At 41.3% G+C, this 23,351-nt stretch overlaps 1 protein-coding gene across 39 annotated transcripts in view; it reads right to left on the bottom strand.

Moving 5' to 3' along the window:
* Nucleotides 1-3,050: 3,050 nt before the first annotated feature.
* MICAL3 (microtubule associated monooxygenase, calponin and LIM domain containing 3) overlaps nucleotides 3,051-23,351 on the bottom strand; it is a 264,465-nt gene continuing 244,164 nt past the window's right edge. For 23 of the 39 annotated variants that reach the window (XM_056799054.1, XM_056799040.1, XM_056799056.1 and 20 more), the window contains 5 exons: nucleotides 22,378-22,428; nucleotides 14,164-14,229; nucleotides 11,293-11,392; nucleotides 11,065-11,138; nucleotides 3,051-10,979 (listed from right to left, as the gene is read on the bottom strand). In XM_056799054.1, coding sequence (XP_056655032.1) covers nucleotides 10,795-10,979; nucleotides 11,065-11,138; nucleotides 11,293-11,392; nucleotides 14,164-14,229; nucleotides 22,378-22,428 — 476 coding nt within the window. In that variant the 3' untranslated portion in view covers nucleotides 3,051-10,794. The remainder of the gene's footprint in view (nucleotides 10,980-11,064; nucleotides 11,139-11,292; nucleotides 11,393-14,163; nucleotides 14,230-22,377; nucleotides 22,429-23,351) is intronic. The other 16 variants (XM_056799051.1, XM_056799063.1, XM_056799064.1 and 13 more) reach the window with 3 other exon arrangements.

Raw genomic sequence — 23,351 nt, 5'->3', positions numbered from 1 at the left:
ACTTTGCCCCCTCTGCTCAAAAAGCTCTAATGACTTTCAGGAGCTTTTGGACCAGTTTCAAGTCCTTAGCTTGTCAACTAAGGCCCTTCCCAAATGTAGTCCCAATATATTTTTCTGCTTTATTTCTCATCATTTCCCTATACATATTATGTTTCAAGCAAACTCACTGCTCTCTGAACACATTCCTCATTTTCCACCTTCATGTTTTTGGTCCTGTTATTCCTTCTGCTCAGAATACCTTCCCGACCTTTGTTCTCCTCATTCTCCAAAGTCCAGCTTGAATACTTCTTTCATTTCAAGCCTTTTCTGATGTTTTTCTAATTAAATGTGACCTGCCTTTTCTCATGAAACTCAAATATCATCTTAACTTTTATTATAGGTATCTATTTGCATTTTGTATCAATTCCATTAGACTTTAGGCTCAGGACAATTCATCTTTGTCTTTCTCTTGGGCTTTGAACATTTGTTTTATTGAAAGCAGAACCACCTCTTTTTTTACATATCCTTTTCTTTTGCTGAGAAAGCCAAACTGGTCTTCCAGCTGTTCTTTACCCACCATTCTCTTATTTGCTGATTGTGCCTTTCTTTGTACAATTCATCCCTCATGCCTGAAATACACTTTCTTTTCAGCATTGCCTTTTAGAATTCTTAACTTCCCTAAGAAGTCATCTGATGAATTACTTCCTATATGGAGCTTTCCCTAATATTCTAGCTACTAGCACCTTTATTCTTCCTTCCCTCCAGTTATTTTTTTATTTAAAAAATATATCACATATATTTCAACCAACCCCTCTTGTTTGCTCTCAAGAAACATATGACTGCCTTTCTTGATTTTTATTACTACAGTTTTGTTTGGGGAAATAGAACAAGTTTCCTAGCATACCTTTCCACAAAAACAAATCGACAAACACTAGTGTGAGGAACTGATCATCTTATCAGAACGTAGAGAAGATATCTCATTTAGGCATGGATAATAATGGAAGTCAGTTCTCCAGATTATAGATGTGAATATTTAAGGCTATATCTAATAGGTGCATAGAGAATTGTGCTTGTTATTGGCTTTAAGTTAGGAAAAAACCTAATCTTTCATTCATGAGGGATGTCTGTTGGTGGGGCTTGCTTTGATGGCTGTAGGCCCCCCAAACTATACTCATTTATCAATTTTGGGGTTCTGAATTAGGGCTGGAAAATAAGCATTAGGATAAACAGAAATTTATAGATTGTTCATCATATGTTGGGGCTTAAACTAATTGTGGGGAAGTTTTCTGCTTTGAGGTGGGAGTAAATACATCAGTACCTATTAAACCCCAACATTATCTAGCCTTCCTTTCCTCTGGCAATTCTAGTTATAGACAATAATATCCAACCACAAATTTTCAGTACAAATTCCTTGACTTATTTTTTTCATTCCCCCCCCCCCCAGAAAAGAGGTGATGGAGCAAGGCATACCCTCAAATGTAAAGAACAAGCCAAAAGAAGCAATTTCCTATTCTCAGAGGACATTTTCATTTGGAGAGTTAGAAAAGGGGAGGGGTGGGTGTTATGGAATTTATCAAGTTATGCCCGTTTCTAATTCTGGGGAGGAGTTCTGAAGGGATCAAGAAGACTGGAAAGAAGAATATGGGCACACTAATATAATTATGCTACACTTGATCTTAGTCCAAAGACCAAGAAGCAATACACTTATATAATTATTATAATTATTAGTGGAGCTGTTGGGAAATTAAACTACTAATATCCTTTACCCCAGTAATCCCACTATTGGGAAAATAACTCAAGGGACTTAGTGATGGAAATAAAGGGCCTCTATACAATAAAATATTCATAGAAACATTTTTTTTTGTGTTTGCAAAAAAACTAAGCAAAGTGCATGCCCATTAATTGGGGAATGGTTGAACAAACTACAGCATATGACCATAATAGAATATTGTTTTGCTCTTTAGAAACAATGTCAATGGAGAAATAGGAGATGCTTGAGGAGCATTTTATGACTTTATGCAGAGTGAAGTAAGTAGAATCAAGAGAACAACATCCATGATGACCACAATAATTTAAAAGGAAATGCTAAAATATATCAGATTTCTACAGGGGCTGAATAAGGCACATGCATGCGTAGGCTTGTTTGACATAACTATTTTGCAAAACTTTTCTTTGTGACACTAGTGAATCCTCGGCAGCTGTACTGGGAAGGGATAGTATTCTTACAAAAACATCAATAATACAATAAAGATGACTGGAGCACTACCTGATCGTAATGATCTGGTGTCTTCCATCTTAACTTCCAACTTAAAGCTCCTCTACTTTCAGAATCTGCCAGGTTGTTATGAGGAAGATCTAAACTAATGCATTCTGAGTAGCTGATCATGATACAACTTTCCAAAGTTTGGTTTGGGGGGAAAGGTGTTAAGGACTATGTGAAGGAAGAATTTTGGCAACCCTTGTGGGGAAAAGTGTATGTATCAAAACCACGGAGCTAGAACCAAGCCGTTATTGACCCCGTCTCCAACCCAAAGCTGTCCCTACTTGCCATATAGCTTTTTTTTTTTTTAAACCCATACCTTCTTCTTGGAGTCAATACTGTGTATTGGTTCCAAGGCAGAAGAGTGCCCCCGCCATATAGCTTTTCAATGGCCTCAATCATGGGAGTTTGATGAATTTGACCTTATTGCCTTAGGATTCATTCTTCTACAAAGAACCTCCAGGTTCACTTTTCATTTTTTTTTTTGGTGATTTGTTTTCTGGCTACTTTGCATACCCCCTCCCTTATCCCTAATTAAAAAAAAAAAACTAATTGGCCAGTACACTTGTTGGCTGGTTGATTCTAACCACCATCCCTATGGCCTGGCACCATGCTACTAGGTTTGGATCAACGACCGTAAGTGAATCTTAGTGCGATTACTGATCATTGCATTTACATGGACCGCACGTACAAATTTCTGATCATCTGGTCTAGTCCACCGCTGAAAAACATGGCCACCCCAAGCTGGAGTCCATTCATGGCAGCCGTGAGTGTATTTGCTTGAGACAAAATCAGCTTCCAACACACCGAAGAAAAAAATAACGACAGACTTTATTTTAGCTGTTGGCCATTTGAAGGGCATAAACGTCTAGAGAGCAAATGTACACCAAAACCAAACTCAGCAGATGGAAATGTTGTTTATTTCTACACAGAAGATACTCTAAATTGACTGTCATACTCCACACACAAGCTAGAAAAACCTTAATCAGTCTGAATATCAGAATTCTCCTACCTGGAAGAAGGTGCAAGAGGCAAATCCCTTCATTTAGGATGCATTTGGCTTGTAGGTACATATTATTTAAATTACTGCAATGCCATTCCAATGGGCCATCCTTTCATCTTTTACATCTAGACTCAGAAAGCTTCCCTGCCCCCCCACCCCACCCCACTAGCTAATTCTCTGTGAATTCCTGTCAGATAGCTTCCTGGGCTACTTCTCCTCCCTTATCAGTTTTGACAGAAGAATTCCATCTCTTTCTATTTGTCTGTGCCCAGGGCTTGACCCATTCCTAATCTAGGCCAGATCATGGCTGGCTATTATTTTTCCCTTTCTCAGCCTGCAGTTATATGTAAACATGGAGTTAATTCTTGAACCAGCAGTGATGTAGGTCATGCAGTGTAGGCTGGCAGGATGCTTGATTTCACTCTCTGTGAAGATATTGAAGGGAAAAGGTGAGGAGTGTCCTCAGGTGTACTTCCTTCACGTCTCTTATAACTGCCCACTGATTAGGACCACAAAGCGCTTTGGACAGCTGGGTCTGTAGGATGTGTAGACACATGCTCTCAGACCATTCTCTAATCTTTGGATAAATAGTGTGTAAACACAAAGAGGGCTTTCTTTAAACAGCCTAACGCCTTTATTTTTTGCTCTGGAAATCTTATCCTGTGTTCCAAAGTGAGGCTGGTGAGGAGTAATTAAAAAAAAAAAAGTGTGTGTGAATAATGACTTCTTTAGAGAAGAATTTTTTCCTTTTGGAAATGAAGGCAGTTAAACGTTTCTCCTTATCTTTATCCAGGAGGACAGGCTCCTGGAGCAGGACTAATATGGGCTGAGCACATCAGTGATTTTCCCCAGGTTCTAGGAGGGGAGCATCTGTTGTATGTCTGTTTTTCTAGGTGTGCTCGTAATTTAACAAGGTGGGCTCCTCTCTCCTGACCACCCAAAATACCATCACTAGAAAGTCTCCAGTTTTTTGGTGGTCCCTGAGGTCTTGCCCTCTTGGATCCTGCTCAGCCACCCAAACATTATAGTTCTGGGTACATTCTTGACCCTTGTAGAGGATATCATGGAGGGCAATTATTACACCCCTGTACACTTAACTCAATTCCATTTTCAGAACACCGAGTTGGAGAGAACACAAGTTTATTTGGAGTTGGAATATGGGAACAATGACTGGCTTCAGCACATTTTAGAGATGTGTTGGACAATTGGAATGCAAAAGAGTAGAGGGCGCTTCATGTTGTCTTCCTTATTGCTAATCTAGCAGCCAACATCCAACAAGCAGAAAGAGAAGAGCCAGATATGGACACAAAAATAATCTTAAAATAGAATCTGTGATTGCTTTCAAATAAGACAACTTTTGGAAGAGTAGCTCCCTTCAGAGCTCTGTTGGGTTTCCTTAGGGGTATACTCGAGACCAGTCTCCAGAGGAAGGAAAAGTTCATTCAGGTAACAGGAATATCCGGAGGGCAAAACTATGTGGCTCCTTCCACCTTAGGACAACAAATCACTTTATAAGTCCTCATGCCTCACAACATTCCTGTGAGCTGGTGTCATCATTCCCATTTTAATCAGAATCCATGACCTGCCTAACATCACATACTAAGTTGGTACAAAAGCAGGAAGCGAATTCAGAATGTTAACTTTGATCTAATGCTTCTTGTCATGATTCTACCCACATAGCTTCCTGTTTTCTTTCTTCCTTTCACAAACACCTTTATTTTTGGTACTATTGTATGGAGGGCTACCTCATAGAAGGCAGGGATTATTTGCAAAGGGAATACTGCCTAGGACCTGAGGCCAGCAACTTGACTATTTTGGGGAAATCTAGCGGCTACTAAGACTTGGTTCATAGGATCCTAGATGGAGGGCGACTAAGTGATTCCCTGCGAGAATCATGTGGAGCCAGACATCCTACTTTAAAGCCAACTGATTTTTATTCTTGGATGCTGAGATATTCTCTAGTTGGCTATTTGGAAGGGTCTGAGGTTGGGGATCCTGAATCTTGTAAAATATGACGACAACTCCTTGTTTAGGAAAGTCATGCCTGGACTGAAAGCGATGGGTGCTGAGGAAAAATAGCATCTTATAAAGAACCACTCCAAGGCTGCAGCAGCTGGTACGTACATGTCTGTGGGAAGTACTGCATGGACAGTTCCTGTTCCTTTTCAAGTCCCAGCTATAGGCAAGGGAGCTGGGTTATCTCATCCAGGGTGTCAAGAAGGGAGCCTCTTCAGGGCTGTATGTAGGTCAGAGGCTGGATGGAACTCAGATGTAACAAAGTTTTGGGGCAGCTTTCTGGGTTTCCATGAAAACACACTGAGTGGCTATCATCAAGGCAGTTGTGGCAATTTGCTGCTACCCACAAAATGTGGCGTCTAGTTAAGAGGAGGACCAGTGTTTGGAGCAGAAGATGTTGCTTTCCTCCTCCTCTCCATCCTCCTGAGATAGCACTGAGGAAGCTCTGTGCTATTTTGGACAACCTTGGCAGAGGAGACAGAATCCATTTGCCCCAAGGCAGTGATGATTAAAACTAGTAAAATGGTACAAAAGGGGAAAAAAAAGGTCATGCTCTCTTTACCCTTGTTCCTTTTTTGTGACTTCCTGACAAGTCCTTGACAAGTGACTTCTTTGAACTGGGTGTGATGACCAGGAGAGCCCGGGAGTGGAGGTAAGAGGGGAAGTTTGGCACTAGACCATAGTGGCTATTTCTCTTCCTCAGCGTGGCAGCCCATGGATGCTATTAGGTGGTATTCACCCTGGGCTAAGGAATTCCTTCCTTTTTACCTGGCTACTGCAGTGTCCCTATTGCCTCCATGACAATACTAGGTTGATTGACTCCTAGAAATCTACTTATTTTAAACATAGAGGTTGGAAATAAAAAGCTAGGCTGGGTAACAAAATCCTACAGATGAATAGCAGCATGCCAGAACTTTTCTTTGCCTATTCAAATACATCCACTATTTTCTTTGTTTTCCATTGTAAGACCGTCACCTCCTCCTCCTCTGCCACCATTTCTGGAATAGCTGGTAGATTTTCTTCCCTTGGAGGCAAAGACCTTGGACAACCAGCCGTCCTAGCTTCCAGAATGCACTCATGGGGATGATCTAACCTACCCTTTCTAGGCTTGTCTCCATTTTGTCATACATGGCTACATCTTATTCTTCAGTTGCAAACGAAAAACAGGTTTTTGTGTCTCATTTTGCTGGTGATCATGGAATGAACTATGTTTCAGAGAAGCAAGCTGGAGAGGAGTCTTGATTTACCAGGAGTGTGCTGAATAGAGTTGAGAGGTGATAACATCTTATTTCATACCAGGGGTATCAATGAAAAAAGGTGTAGAGTCTCAGGTGAGAAATCTTTGGAATTCCTTTCATTTCTATTTGGACTGACTTCCAGCCAAGGATGGTTAGTCTAGCCCATCCTAAGGGCTCATTTAATAATCTGTATCTGCTGAATGTGTTCTGAAACTCTGGGGGAGCAGCTTTGTTGCTTGGTTGTGCTAAAGATGGTGGACCAATGTCTGGAGCTTGGGCCATTTCCCCCTGAAGATGCTTCTTAGATCTGGACCTAATTAGGTTGGATACAACTCTGGGAAGGGATCTAGGACAAAATCAATGATTTAACTTCAGGGAGAATCTCTGTTCACCAATGAACTATGCTATGTGGTCCTACTCAACATGATTGTTTTTGGCCAAGATGAACTTTAACTGCCTTGTGTGGGAGTTCAAGGGATGGAGAAGGGAATTTTATAGAAAGACTAAAGGAACAAATGCCAATAAAAGTTATGCTCTTTACAAAACATATATTTTCCAATATATGCACATATGTACATATATGGATATATGCATATATATATATAAAATATGTGAATGAATATGGGTTTTTCTTAACCAGACAGTGATGCCTGCTTGCTTGAATAAGGTACTGCAGTGAAGGAAATGCAGAGTGGTTAACTATAGGCACTAAAATACCTAAAAATACACCATGTATTTCTTTCTAAAACTTTTATTGTGCATAAAATGGACCCATTTTTTCTCGGTCAGGTAGGTCCAATGTCTTCCCTTTTCTACTCTCCCCCTCCCATCTTTCTGCAAAAATACTTCTTCTGTTTGACAAGAGTAGATGATTGTTCCATGGGTGCTGGTTAGAATCAGTGTGGGGGCAAGGTACCAAAGTTAGACTGCAAACTCATGGTGCTGTCACAGAGTAATGGTACCAGTGTGAGCACGGATAGGATCACAGACCAAGAGGTACCCAACCATATTGCTAAATGGTCTGTGAGACTCGGAAGCAAAGAGCTTTCCTTTTAGGCAATGGGGACCCTGTCACCCCATGTTAGGTGGTTGGTTATGTCTTTTTGTGCTTGTGCTCACTAAAAGCTTAGAAGAACCAGGGGTCTTGTTTTTCTGGAATTAAGATCTCAGAAACAAAACCTGGCTAGAGGATATGACGTTTCCAGAGCTGGGAAACTTTTAATGCTACTCATGTGGCTAGGGTACTAAGATAATCTGCAAAATAGTGGTTTACAAAAACAGGAGCTTAAAAAAAATCCACTTCTCTCTGAAAAATATCAGGATGGAGCTCGGGTTCTTTTGTAAGGATTAACTAAGTAAGACTGAATAAAGATAGGAAATATAAAACATCACATTTTGGCAGGTACATCGATAAGTTTCCTGCCACTGACCACACTAAAGCCATAATACTGTTGACTGGAAGAACTAGGGAACGTTTTGCAGGCTTGCAGTTTTTTTTCCCCTAAAATATACTCTTTCTACAAATTGAACTCAATAAGCATTTATTAAGCCCCTATTTATGTGCAAATTCTGTTTAGCCCACCACTTTCCCCTGTCGGAGATTGTAGCAGCCTGTCATTTGGTAGGATGCAGTAGTGTGAATTTTCACATTCGTGGAAGCAGTAAGAGCAGGAAAAAGAGAAAAATAAATCTGAGAGAGCTGCTAAGTTAGACTACTTGAAGCACATCATCACCACCACTGTGATATCCTTTTATGTGATTAAGGATTTAACCCTGCATTGATCCTTAACTCCTGACCAATGGGGTGGTGTTGGCAAGAAGGCCACAGGGTCAGTAGTAGCGTAGCATTCAATACACTACAGGTTGGGGTTGGGGGGTCCCCATTTCATGGAAAGTTGGGGGACTCAAAGGCAGGGTACCAAACATCTTTCTTTTTGGAGAAAGGGAACAAAAATGAAGACTGTGCTACTAGAAATATGGGAGACAGGGAGAAAAGCCAGAGCTTGCCTAACTAAGCCAGCAGCTTGAAATGGGGAGTTTCATAAGAAAGATGGCAGCTTTTAGACACAGAAAGAATTAAGGGACAAAATCTTTGCTCCTTTATTGTTAAAAGGCTCATCTCTTTAGAGCTGGAAGGGATCTCGGAGGCCAGCTAGTCCATCCCCCTCATTTTACAGATGAGGAAACTGAGATCCAAGGAGGATGTTATGGCTGAGGCACAAAATGATTCCCCACAGAAATCTCAAGGTCAGACCTGACTCTCGCCTTATCCAGAGGTGGCTTTGGAGAGGTGCTGAGTCTTTCGTTCTCTAGGGACATCATTCAGCCTAGTCAAGAGCTGGAGGGAGCCCCCCTGGTCTGGCAAAGATGGCATCTTTCCTGAGTTCACCATACTCCTGGTGACAGCAATTAGACTCCAGGGTTCGTCTAAGCTAGTGAAGTGGGAACTTGGAGAAGCTAACTTCCGGGGGAACTCCGGTAAACTGGAGGGATCTCGGTTTAAGCTGCTAATTGATCAACGCTAGGATTCTAAGGCTTGCTTCCCTTCTGCCATTCTAGAAAAGAGACGAGCACATTGGGTTCGTCTCTTTGCCTGGAAAGTCTGCCCAAAGCTACCAGCCAAGTCCTGTTGTACCGAGTGCATTTCTTTAGGATGGGGTTGGTCGGAGGAACTCTCTCTAGTGAGGGTCTTACCCATTGGATTAAGATGCATCCATGTCAATCAGCCCAGTCGGTTCACTCCACTACCTTCTTTTATAAGGGTATTTTTTGGAGGAGGAACCCTTGGTGTCAGCTAGGAGAAGAGCAGCTTTCTTCAGTCAGGACCTCACAATGGGAAGGGCTAGGGGATGGAAGGCTGGTGCCACAATCTTGGCTTTGCATCTTGAATATTCACTGAAATATATTGTGACACATGACTATTGCCCACTTGCCAGTCTGAAGCATGGAGGGAAAGGGAAAGCTGGGTCCTGGACACGTGCTATTCTCCAAGGCAGAGGAGGAGGCATGGGTCCAAGATGGGACACACACAAGGGCACGGAACAAGCCATCAGATAAAACAAGAAAAAAACGAGGTCACAACAGGGTCATGTTCTATTCCCCGAAGCCAACCAGAATAACAGGCTAGAAACATCATGAAGGACAGCAATAAATAGATGCACGTAACCAAGACTTCGGCCAGTTGCTGCTCAGATGACGAATGATGTAAGACAGACGTCTGGCCCTCCCTCCTTCGAGCACTGGATGATTTGTGTTCCTTGTAAAGATATAAAAAGCAAACTTGCTCTTTTCAAGTATTAAAAAAAAATAAGTTAATTGACCACAAAAAAAAGAAGGGTTCAAAGTGACTGAGGGTCCTGTCAGGTCTTTTTGCTTCATTTTCATTGTGCAAACACAGGAAAAAATTTAAGGAAAACATATTCTCCTTTGCCAACTTAAAAGTACTGAACAGTGTCAATAACTTTCTGTCCTGAGGCAGCCCTCAATTGCAGTTTGAAACCTGGGCCTGGACTCCTTCCATCCCTCAAAGTCAGTCTTTTCCAGTGTCAAAATAGTTGCAATTCAAAACAAAGAGGCAGCGATGCCCAGGCCGGGGGGTCTTTGTCCCAGGAAAGTGCCTGGGTTGGGGGCACGCTCGGGCCACACACGCTAAAGGAACGTTCTCTGAATTGTGTAGTGTAGGGCTGTTTGGAGCCTCATCCCTCGAACAGCTACCTCTGGAGGATTCCTTCCTTCAAGAGAGCTCTCAGTCTCCAGGAGGGATGGCTAAACCCCAGGCATTTTCAGATCTGGATTTAGAGGTGTTTTTTAGGTTTCGTTCATGGGGTGACAGGACGAATGGCTAAAACCACTGCTCCCTTTGGCTGCTTAGATCCCCCTGCAACAGCAGAAGTGATGCCAGCAAAGGAGTCTCTTTGCTTCTTTCTCTAATTGAACAGGTTAGTAGAGGAAGTGGAAAAAGGATCGATTGTGGTCCATTGGGGAGGACAAAGGGTTTTTCAAAACAAATGTCAATCACCTCACGCTCTTCCTTTTCCCCGAGCATATTTCTCAGATGGGCCCCTTGAGCCAGATCCTCTAGGGTGGCTGAACTGCCTCAGGTAAATCAACTTTGCTTGGGGTTTCCCCCCCAAAACACATGAGGCTCCTTTCCACTGATGAAGAGGCACGTGGATCCCTGAAAGGATGCTCTCAGAAAATGCCAGACCTTCTCAGATCTCTCAAGCTAGGGGGTTCTGGAAGAGCCCAGCCCAGGCCAAATGGCTAGGAAAGACAGACCAGCAAGAGTGAGAAGATACTCAAGACCAGTTCATGTTGAAGCCTTTGGACAGCATGACGGCCTCCAGGTCCTTGTCTTCTTCTTTTTCTCGAAGCCTCTGCTCCTCGAGCAAGGCCACCAGGGAGTCCCTCTGCTCTACCACCTCTAGCATCTCATTCAGAATCCTCTTCTCTTCCAACAGTTCTTCATCTGTCTTTAAGTGATCTGCAGAGGAAGCCAGAGACCCTATATAAATAGAGGGCTAGGGGAAGAATGAGCCCACCTGCCAAGAACTCAGCTGCTTTTTTACCTTCTATAGCCATTCGCTCCCGGAGCTCTTGCTGTAATCGACTCTGTCGGTCCTCAAGCTCTAGTTCCCGGGCACTGAAAAGCAGGTTAGAGGAACAAAGACAAAATAGTGACATTTTTGGGGAAGGATCTCTTTTTTTTTTCTGTAGTAGGCAGCTGAGACTAGCTCTCAACAGACCACTCTTCCCGCTGCCCCCTGAAACAATGTGTACGGACCCTGGTCACTCACAATATCATAAGCTCCGATTCATAGCGCACCAATGCATTTTTCTCCTGTACCAGCTTGAACCACTCTTGCATTAGCTTCGGATCATCCTTCTTTCCCATGCCTGTCAAAAGACACAAGGAATCAGCTGCCACGTCCCTGTAAGTCTGGCTTGGGGGAATTACAACATAGAGGCCAATGTGCAAAGAGAGCCAAGCAGGAGCTGCTGGAACACTTCCAAGCCAGATCTGTTAAGTTTACCTACAACACACAGGATGAGAAGAACTGTAGAAACACTGAGCCCATCCCTTAGTCCTTCAACCAATCTGAGACTGCCTCTGACATCTGTCCCCCCCCCCATATTCTTTTATTTTCACTTGATAGACCTTCTGACCACCAATCTAGCATTTGTTAATTTATTTGTGCATCTCTGTTGGTCCCAACCCAGCTCAAGGGTTTCCTCTTTAATTTCCTTAAAAAAAAAATCCAGCAAAAATACAAACCAAACAAAATATCTCCCCACCCCCACCCCCAGCCCCAACAACAACAAAGAAAAAGCCAAATCTTCCCTGTTCTGCCTATCTCTTTGAGTCACCCACGCAGACACCCTAATATCGACAGATGGCTTTTCTTGCACAGGATTACTTTTGCTGTTGACTGTTTTCCCAACTTCTCCCACCATAGGGTACTTTGCCTGTCCAGGTTTGGCTAACACCTTAGCAATACTATCACAAAGTGCACGGAAATTTTGGCAGGTATTAGAGATGGATGAAAGGACCATCCAGAATCCAATTCTAAGTTCAGTTTGTACATTTTCTTTTTGAGAACTAATGTGTCTTTGACATAGGATAGCCATCCTAGATCCTATTCAGTTAAACCTCCAATTTTAATGGGTTTTAATTGTAGTTGAAGGCTTTAAGGAAGAGTTTTTTGACAGGGAAGCACTTTAGACCTCAGGTATAAAGTATGGGAAAGGTAAGCTGACCTGTCAGGCTTATTAAACACTGGAATTGCTTCATCTAAAACTTTGATTCAGTAGGCATTGTGATAGAACGCATAAAGCTATGCTGAGACCAAGAAGATCTGGTTTCTAGTCCTGCCTACAGATGAACCAATGAACACTGTTCTTGGCTATGCTTTCTAACCTGTATTGATAAAAGAAATTTCCTCCTTTGGGAGTTCTCTGTACCAATGAAATCAGAGTTCTAGTCCCTAGCCCAAGGGGTCCCCCCCCCCCACATCCTGGTGTGGGATTGGTCCCTAATGGACCAATCCAGTGCTAGGGAGGGGCCACGCCCCCCTACTTGCAGACATGGGATTGGCTACATAAGGACCAATCCTGCACCAAGGAGGGACCTTTGAATCTGACTAGATTAGGGATAGTCATTTTCAGGCTAGGGAAACTCCAGTGTTTTTTCTTTAAATAAAGTTTTAGAGAGATCAAAGTGAGAGCGTCTTTTTTTCACCATTTCACCTATCCTATGGCTCACCTGGATGGCTATTACCCTTTATAGAAAAATTATACTGTCATCTTAGTGATAACCAATACACATTTTAACCTGTTCTGTGAACTATTCAGTGATCTCTTAGAAAGAGATCTCTTTTCTCCTCTGATCAACACGTACTTCTTCCCAAGTGCACAATAATGTATTTGAACTCTCTTGCTTGCTTTCCTAGACTCTCCAAGTATAACTTTCTAGGCACACCATTCAAAAACATTTTTTTTGTTGTTTGTTTTCTTGATGCAAAAGATGTCATAGCCAGATCTTTACTTGGTGGCTAAACTCTGGAAAGGCAGCAGAAGTCTACTATTGCAGTCCCACAAGTGGTTAGAGTTAGCGTCCATGCTCTGCTCCCTTGCACATGCAACTCTGCTCCCAGGGTCAAGTCCTACCCTTGATTCCCATTCTAAAAGACTAATGCTCCCACCATGTTTACATACCCTCGATGCTTGATATAGTACAAGGCCAAGTCTTTGGGGGAATAATGCCCTCCTCACCCAACCCAATAGACTTGGCTATTGGCTTTTAATCTAGCCACGTGCTCAGTTCCAAGCATTCCTTTCTGGGCATCTCTGCACAATATGCCCATCGAGCCACAGGGAGATGGGACCTTGAGGCATGCAAGCTCTGAAGAGAGTGTGGCAGAGTCATGAGAAAGTACAGGAGAAGTCTCCTTTCCCATCTCCCCAATACAGAGAAATAACTGAGTGAAAAGTGGACACTCCTCATGAACTAGAGTCGAGATTGTTCACAGCCAATGAGAAATAATAGGGTGGATGAAAGTCAATGTGAGAGCCATGGAAAGCAGAGTAAGAGGTTAGCGAGGTTAGTCATGATCACATTCTCCCCTTTCCCTCCCCTCATGCCTTTGCAATGACAATTATCACAACAGACGCCAAATTAGACAAATTCAAAAATACACTCAGCAAGACACGGGGTACAAAGTTGGTTGTTGTTTTTCTTAAAGACCTTAAGGATGTTTATGCAAACCAGTCTTTGTAAGGACACAGTATTCCTTTACTTCAGCAATGCAAATCACAGTCATACAGGGGAGAGATTCTCTCCCCACTATTCCCATTTCCTCAGAAAGATCAGAGAAATCAAATGCCCCAGCATACACTGGAGGTGTTTTTTAGAGCAGCCACAGTCATTTCCCCAAACAAGACTAGACCTCCATGCCCAAATTCTAGTGCTCTCCCCCAAATTGTCAAAGGGATACTGTACCTTGTCAGAAATTACCACAGTCATAAAAAGTTGCAACAGAGGGTCATTACTGGGATTTAAGGGAAAGGGAAATGAAAGAGAAACATCTGAGGATTGGGCCAGTGGTTGACTAAGATTGCTATGACCCTCTCTGTGGATGTGGGGATGGGATTGTATCATGTTACATTACCTTCATGGACACAGCAAGGGCAGAAGGAGGGAGGTCTACGACGTGGTGTCCCGCCACTGGGCTCAACTTCAAAAGGACCAAACAAGAAGGAGGAGAAAGACAAGGAGCAGGAAAAGTAGAAAAAAAGAGGAATTTGGAAATGGAGAGGAATAGGGAAAAGGTGAAATAAAAGACAAGCAGAGGACAAAAAGCATACAAGTGAGAAAGAAAGGAACAATAAGAAGAAAAGAAAAAATACGAAAAATGGAGAAGCAGAAACAAGGGAAACAAGTCTACAAATGAATTAAGTCCTTTATTTTTTTCCTTTTTTTTTTAAAGCAGCAAAGAAACCAGACAAGAGTAGACCAAGGGGTCAGGCAGAACATTCTTTGAAGTGAGTATACATATACTTAGAAATGGAACGGGAGATTTGTTCCCAAAGAACACACACATTCCCTCCATTGTGACAGGGTAGTTTCTAATCCTTCTACAATAATGTTGATGATTTTAGATGTTACAATACCAAGGGTTGTCAGGCCTCAAATACTGTGCTGAGCTTTTGTTTCTCATGTACCCATGTTTTGGGTAGGATTGTGCACTTTTGAGTCTATCTGGGTGAGGAGTGTTTGGGACAGATAAAATTAATAATCTGGGAAAGATCTCTGATTCTGCAGGTTGAAGTAACAGTCAAACCCCAGCAAACTAGATATACATTTAAATCTGGATCCAAAGATCTCAGCATGATGTGTGTCAGAGGTAAGAGAGAAGTTTAATAATGTTCCTACTGAGAAGAACTCAGTAGGTCAGCAGGGGTACCACCCAAATCTTTTTGGTGGCACGCAGGGGTCTGAAGTTAAAATTGCTTTGAGCTAGATCTAACACAGCCAGCTTCCCCAGCAAATACTCTGATGTCAGAGGAGAATGTCAGCATCTCTTCCTGTTTGACCCTTTAAAAGCTGCTTTCCATTGTGGGAAGGGAGCTTTATTTCCAAAGCTAGGGGAAGACTGTTAGAATTTGGACTGTTGGACTGAAACAAGGATGTAAGCTGACAACACGACAGAAACTAACATGCCAAGGAGAGGCACAGGGCAGCTGAGAGGGGATGGTACGGAGAGAGACAACTTTGAGGGGAGAGACCCGGATGGTTGCCGAAAGGGGGGGAATTGGCAAGGGACCATCACAGAACTCCAGGAGCACAAAAGGGAGACAACATACAGTTCAGGATAGATTCACTTCTGAAGATGGCATCATGGTCTTTACAGGTAGAGAACACCATTTCTGAGGGATCACTCAGGGCTGAGTTCTTCTGAGCAGAAGATTCAAGAATGTGTCTCATTTTAAATGAACCCAACTGTACAAATCTGGGCCTAACAATTTAAATCTGAAAGTTTTTCAGAAAACGTAGTGATGTTTGACACTCTGAAGAGAAGGGGATTTCTCCAACATTTCAGCCTTTTAAGTTTCCCTCTGATGACTGGGAAAGAGTTCAAATTAGACTAAGTTCCCTTAGGGCAGGGACATTATTCTTTTTCCTTCTTTTTTTTTTAATAGTCTTCTTCCTTTTGGCCTTTAACAATATTCTGAACATAGTGTGTTTTCAAGGATAACTTCTTTTGATCTTTTTGGGTTAAAATCTACTGTTAAATGTAAATGCTACTATAGATTATGCTGTACTTCAGATGAAATGAGCTCTGGATGGCTAATTTCAAAAGCTGATGAATAGACACTTGGGAGTATTTCCATAAAAAGTTACCCAGTCTCCTGGCTGAGATAATTTTCAGCCTTGCTCTTTTAGGAATGTAACGTGTATTAATGGTTAAAAAAAGTAGTTGAATTCCTGTTCAAATATAACAAACTTTTGGGTCTTTTTAAGGCACAGAAGAAAAGGTCTTAATGAGAATTAGAATAGGGTTCAAATTCATAGGCGAGAGCAGAGGAAACCAGCACACAACCAACACGCAACTGTAATTAAGACGCTTTCCTAACTGTACAAGTACAGGATGAATATCTCCATTCTCAGACACACAAAAATGCCACCCTTTTGACAAAACACACCCTATAAAATACTGACACGATATACAAATATTTCTTAAATGACAAAAGCAGACATGGAATAAATAGGTAGAGAAGCTGAGAGGTGAAATTAGGAAAACAAATATTCAGGCAGAGAGTACAGCATTAAGTGACAATAAATGATGGGTGCTACAGAGAAAGAAGCTCTTGGATCTATGGGTTAGGGGGAAAGAAAAAAAGGGAGACATGAGGAAAGCACTTTAAAAGAATTGGAGAAAAATGAAATAATCTCTGTCTTTGAGAAATCACAATACTAGTGAGGAATTAGTCAAATTATTGTATTATATACAAATTAATATAATTACATCATATACCAAAAGATTAGAATATGATTAGAAGCAGAGGAGAGGTCAAAGAGAATGGGATTAGGGCAGAGGGAGCAGGGAGAGGAGGGAGAATCAGGGGTGGTTTAATAGAGGAGATTGTATCTGTGAGGGATGAGGATTTTATAACAGGTAATCTAGTAAGGGTTCATTCTAGGTGTGGGAAATGGCATGGGCAAACACAGGAAAGCAGGAGAGACCAGGGAAGAGACTAAAAGTCTGAGCAGTTCAGTTTGGTTAGATTGTAGTGTGTGTGGAGAAGACAAATATGGCATAAGGTAGGTTGGAGCTAGAGATGGACAGCCAAGAATGCCAGGCGAAGGATCAGAGGATTTAGATTTGGAAGGACATTAAAAAAATCATCTAATTCAACCTCTTAATTTTATAGATGAGAAATCTAGAGTTTGCATTTTAGTTGTAGAGCAAAAAAGGAAAAAAAAAACTGGATGCTGCAGGGAGGGAGAAGTGAGCCTGGAGACTAGAATACCAATTAAAGAGTTAAAATATCAGTCCAGATCAGAGATGAGGAAAAGCTTAAGTGGGAGCAGTGGGAATGGGAAAGGAGATAGGAGAGAGAATAGAAGTCCTGATATTTTAGATTTGATTCTGAAATGAGTCCAAAGGGAGGAAGATAGAGGTAGGGTGGATGGTGATATTTTATAGCCATGAGAAAGTCAGTGTACTGTACCCCTTGTGCTGGGGTGATTAGGAGTTGGGAATGGGAAGACTCTACGAGTAGGTCAAACATTGAGAGAGGAAGTGGTAGAAGGGTGATGTAGGGAAGGGAATCAGAAAATAGTGGGGTAACATGATACACATATACGAAGCTTAGATGGAGTAAAGAATTTTTTTTTTGGGAAAAAGGAGAGGTGTGCTTTTTTTTTTTGTTGTTGACACAAGAGTAAGAGGCATTCAGTACATGAAGGAAACAGAACTCTTTTCATGGAATCAGATGACCTTTTATTGACTTCTTTTATATTTATATATTCTTGTTAGAACTGGAAGCTCCTCCAAGGGCAGGGATTATTTCACTTTTGCCTTTGTATCAAAAATACTTAGCAAAGATTGGCAAAGAGCAGGCACTTTAAATGCTGGCTTGACTAAAGGAATCTTATCCTTCTTTTGAATTGTAGCTCCATGAAGCTGAGGACCTTTTCTAAATCTTCTGACTCTATTAGTATCTCACATGGGGCTTGTCTCGAGTAGAAATTAATAAATGCTTGTTGAAGTAGCTTTGTCCCCTACATTCTACATCCACAAACCTTGTCACTATTTCTCAGCTGTGTCAGAAGCCTAGCCTGAATCTCTGTCATCTCCTTCCACCTTATTCTTTCTAGAGGTCTGAGCTGAATCACTTCTGACCCCTTCAGTATTCTCAGGATTTGTTTGCTTCTTTCTCTGGAGAGGGGAGGAGGAGAGAATAAGCTTTTTCCTCACTGTATTTCCTATAATAACTTTTGCTTCATTTCTCTGTCATTCTAGAGGCATGGGAGATAAGAGATATTGAATGATAAACAGACATAGGATGCTGATGATTCAATATCTTCAACCACTTTTCAGTGGGGTGCACTGAAATTTCATGTCCCACCCCCTGGATCATTCTGCTTCATCTGCCTCCATTTGGATCTAAAGGAAGTTGTTGGAATGGCAAAATGGTAATAGTAGCAGCATAGTGAGCAGGAAAGGATGGGAACCTGTCCTTTTGTCTTTCTGTGTACTAGGTTTCCCCCTCTATGAGTTTGGAGATGGTGTGGGAAAAGTACTATATCCTAGAATCCTTGCCATAGAGGATGGGATAATTTTTCTCTAAATGGTAGGGAAGCCAAACTTTAAATGGGAATTATTTAGAGTATACAGTTTCCCAGTCGACAATGGTATAAAATAAGGTGTTCAAATCTGGCCTTGGATATTTTCAAGTAGTATGGCCTGGGCAAGTCACCCCAACTACCTAGCTTTTACTGCTTTTCTACCTTGGAACCAATACCCTGTATTGATTCTAAGAGAAGGTAAGGGTTACAAAAAAATCTATCTATCCATCTTTCTCTCTTTCTCTCTCTCTCTGCCTGTCTGTCTATCTTTCTGTCTGTCTCTGCCTGTCTGCCTGCCTGTCCATCTGTCTGTCTGTCTATCTATCTGTCTATCTTTCTGTCTGTCTCTGCCTGTCCATCTATCTATCTATCTATCTATCTATCTATCTATCTATCTATCTATCTGTCTGTCTGTCTGTCTGTCTGTCTGTCTGTCTATCTACACACACACACACACATATCTGGAGAAGAGAAGACAGGAGAAATTCACATTGTGAATCATTGGAAATCAGGTCTCGTCACTATCAGCTACAGACCTATAAATAGTAATGTGACAAGGGATGGGAAAAACCTCTGCTGTTATAATATTAAAGAATGTAGCTTCCATTTATTTTCTTTATGCTGTATAGGTTATATGGAATAAAAAGAGGCTGGACTGACAAAATATTTTTTCTTCTCTTTTTGTTTGGGTTGGAACATTTTATGCACTTATCCAGGAGTCTAAACTAAACATTTCTAATTCCTCAAAAAAAACTGTCCCAACTTCCAGTGGAATTTGCTTTTATATGTATTTGACAATAAATTAAACTCTTTCAAGGTATGGCTAAGAAAATCAAAATATTATCAAGAAGAAAGCACAGGAAAAACAAACCCAATGCTATCTTGGCACAAAGTGAAAGAACCAATTTTACAATGTTTCAAGGGAAAAGGGAGTTACCATGATGCAACATCTGGTGGTTTAGGGGGAAGGTACCTGGCAAGACATGCCCAAGCTATACCCAAAATGATGGCTTTTATAGAGAAGAGATTGCTTAGCAAAAAATGGAAAGGGGAAAAAATGGGTGCAAAGTGGATTTTCAAAGAGAGAAAGAGAGAGAGAGAATATAAGGGAACTGGGAAGCCTTTAAGAAGTGCTGTTTTCTAATAAATTAGAATCTGTTCGTTACTTAGAGAAGGAAAGCCAAGATATAAGGAGAGAAAAGCAAAGAGAACAAAGAGCAAAGAAGTGTGCGCACACTCTCATACAGAGGAGGATAGAAGAACAGCACTTATCAGGAACTTTTGACAATGTTTCCCAGTCCTTTAAGAATATCTCTATACTAATTTTGTCTTTCCAGTTTCACATCCAGGTGGACCAATCCCAGAGAACCGGGATCTTTGGAATTGGGATGATGTGTGGGTTACAAATACCTGAGGAGCTGGATCCTGCTACCCAAAGTTCCATGGGAAGGCTTTCCTTGGGAGAGCTTGCTTACTGGCTTCATCTAACAAAGGCTGGGGGATGTCACCTTACTATTGAGTGAAAACAAGAAATAATGCCTTGGGGTAGAAGAGGAAATGTGTTTGAGAGTTTCTGTGCTCATCTCTTCCTTCTTGGGGTGAGTGTTTGTACTCTCAAAGCATTTATTTTTTTGCCACTACTTTTAGTCTTTTGGTAAAGGAAGTTTCAATGTGTTATAACTCAGTGAGTTCAACTATAATTGGTCTTCTTTCAGAACAGATTTTGATGATCAATGCCATACTACTAAAAGTTAGGTATTATTTTTAGCAATTCTTCCCTAGGATGCCAACTCAGCATCATTGGCTGCTACCTAAAGGATTCATATTCCTGCTGATTACCAAATGATGCTTTGACCATCCTGGTAAAAATGTAAGAATAGGGGTGGAATCAGGTTCTTCAATTCTACAGTAGATTTCAGGGCACAAGGGACTTCTGAGGCAATAGAGAATTACAACATATTCCCAGTTTGAAATGACTGAGGCAATTGCAAATTGACCTGATCCTTCTGGGTTAGTGGTATCTAGATAGTCACCTTAGAAGGCAACTTGGAATGGTATTGAAACCATATTTCTTTTGTTGTTGGGTTGGGGTAAGTGACAGTACATCCTCATAGATCTGGAACGGTCCAGGATCATCCATAGGGTTGATGAGTATCACAAAGGGAAAACAAAAATCATAATGGGATGAGAGTAGGACCTTTTAAACAAGAGAAGGGAAGGGATGTTGGACATAGTGGCAATGTTATTTTTATAGATGGTTGTCCATTGTGGAAGATGATGGTAATCCAAAAAGCTTGAAATAAAGGTCACACTGGCTGAGGGCTTTATTTTAAACATTGATTTTACAGGGACTTTTCAAACACTTTGTTTCATCCCTCAGTTTTGATTTGGGAAGTATTTTTTTCCACCCATTCCCGTCCCCCTGAGTGTTAGAAGGAGAAAGGACTGATAAGGATATTAGACAGGGAATGGGATATGTTAACTGGAAGTTTAGCATCAGCCCTTTTACAGCATCTAGTTAACAAGGACCCTGATGTTCCCAAAGAGAGCAAAGGATCTACAGTGCTAAAAAGTCCAGACAGCCAGGGATGACCTCCCAGAATGTTCTTTATTAACTGGAGGATGGGCTGGCTCCCAGAGAGGCAGGGTACTACTCACACACCTGGACCAATCAACAACAACAAGAGACTCTTCAATTTACAAAGAAGAGTATTTTGGATTGTTATGGATATTCTTTAGCATCTCATTGAGGAGGAGAGGGACCATGTGACATTGTAATGAGAACAACAGAATGATTTTTCTTTTTAAACCCTTACCATCCATCTTGGAGTCAATACTGTGTATTCGCTCCAAGGCAGAAGAGTGGTAAGGGCTAGGCAGTGGGGGTTAAGTGACTTTCCCAGGGTCACACAGCTGGGAAGTGTCTGAGGTCAGATTTGAACCTAGGACCTCCCATCTCTAGGGCTAGCTCTCAATCCACTGAGCTACCCAGCTGCCCCCCAGAATGATTTTTTTTAAATGAAAAAAATCAGAGGAGATCATCTTGGAGAATGGGGCTTGGGGGAGAAGGAAGGTGAGTAAAATTATCTTCCTTGGCCTTTTTTTCCTGTAAATTCTTCCTTGAACTTTGGGCATAAAATCTGTAAAGGGAGGATGATAAGGACCTAATTGAAGATTGAGGAATAAAAATTTGCTAGAATTCCTACAGGATTAATTTGGCCATTAGCCATCTGAATGTCTTGCTGGGAAGCTCTTAGTTAAAGATTATTCAAAACCTAACAACATTTGGGCTCAAAATTTCTTTAAGTTAATGAAAATGAGGGGATTTAGAGATTGAAATGGAAAAATGCTTGAAATATTTGAATGAACACAGGTGACACTAAGGGGCAACTCTGTCACTTTGGTACATAACAGAGTCTTTTTGTGTTTAAGGGAAAGGCACATACATAGAAGTCAATGGGAAGGGGATCCCACATACCTTTGGTATATCTGAAATTCACCTTTGGGAATTTTGTGCTAATCTACTTTAGGAAGAATGAGAATAGAGTCTAATAATTCTAATTAAGAATATTCTACTTAAAAAGGCTTTGAGGATATACTATCTCAGAAATTAGATCCTAAAAAAAATTACAGTGAGCTATTATAAGGAAGATAAAGCTTGTAGGATATCTAGAGGACCTCACTTTAGGGTAGGAAAAAAAATATCAAAACAAACATTTCTTTTGATGTATGATAGAACTGGGAGGATGAAGATCCGGCTACTATACTGATAGACAGATTAAGGGAGGTCAGATTTTGGTTTGAAAAACTGAGCAGAATGAACCACTTAAAAAAATTCTCTGCTACAGTATCTGTGTCCAAAGGAGTGCCTGGAATATAATGTTGCTCATTTGAGCTGGAAAAGGGCCTGTGCATTTGACATTTGGTTATAAGGCTTATTTCTCCTTGTTTGTCAGCAAGGGATGGGGAGAGAGGATAGGGAAGGGATGTCAGCGGGGTTAGTGCCAGCAAGGAATGCTGCTATACATACCACCCAGATGCAAGTCGATGATGTCACTGTAATAAGACTCTCCCCAATAGTCTATAATAAGGAATTGGTGAAGAGAGAATTACTGGATCAGATAACCCTCCTGCCCTCCCACCCATAAATCAACGTAACACAAAGACACACACACACACCACACACACAGAGCAGGAGGGACAGAGTAACAGCACGGAATTATAAATCTCTATATGTTTATTTACATACATTCCAATAGCATACATTGGAGAACTAGGGAAAGGCAATCTTTAGCCATGGTCATTCATAATATGCAGCAAATAGGTTTTATTGCTTTGTAATACTTCGTGAAGAAAATACTTTCTTTTTAAATGTTAAGGTCTAGGTCAGAACAATCTGTAGCATCCTGGAATTTCAAGAGCCTCTACGAGAGGGAGGGAGAGAGAGGGAGAGAGAGAGGGAGAGAGGGAGAAAGGGTATATAGGCACACCAGCTGGAAGAAACTATCGTGGAGAGTTACTTGTGACCACTAAGAGTTGTGAAAGTTGGAGTTGAACTTGCTAGGGAAAGATTTCTCAAAGTCCCTAGACTGTGGATCTTCTGTTAGGAAGAAAATATTACCAAGATCTATCTGTTCAGTCTACCATTTTCCCCAGGGCCCAACCCCAAGGATCCTTCACAAAATGCTCAAACTATGAGAGATTTAGGAAAAAACAAGGATAGATACCTTGCATACAGAAGGTACTCAATAATTATCTATTGAAGTGAATGAATATTGAAGATTAGTCTAGGCCTGATGGCGAGGTGATAAAGGAAGAGGTATTATAAAATCCTGCAAGGCCACCAGTCTGTAGTGTTTAATAAGAAGAAATTGATTACCCCAAGCAGTTCCATAACACTTTGGTTAAAAACTCAATTCTTTGTGGAATTTATTTTTTTTTAGACAGATCTGGAGCTAAGGAGATTTTTTAAAATCTTGAGACAAAGCCATGATCTCTGGTTTA

This window comes from Monodelphis domestica, chromosome 5 (genome assembly GCF_027887165.1).
Source record: "Monodelphis domestica isolate mMonDom1 chromosome 5, mMonDom1.pri, whole genome shotgun sequence".
NCBI classification, from domain to species: domain Eukaryota; kingdom Metazoa; phylum Chordata; class Mammalia; order Didelphimorphia; family Didelphidae; genus Monodelphis; species Monodelphis domestica.
Note: the sequence above shows the minus strand (reverse complement) of the source record. Positions and strands in the feature narration are given on the sequence as shown.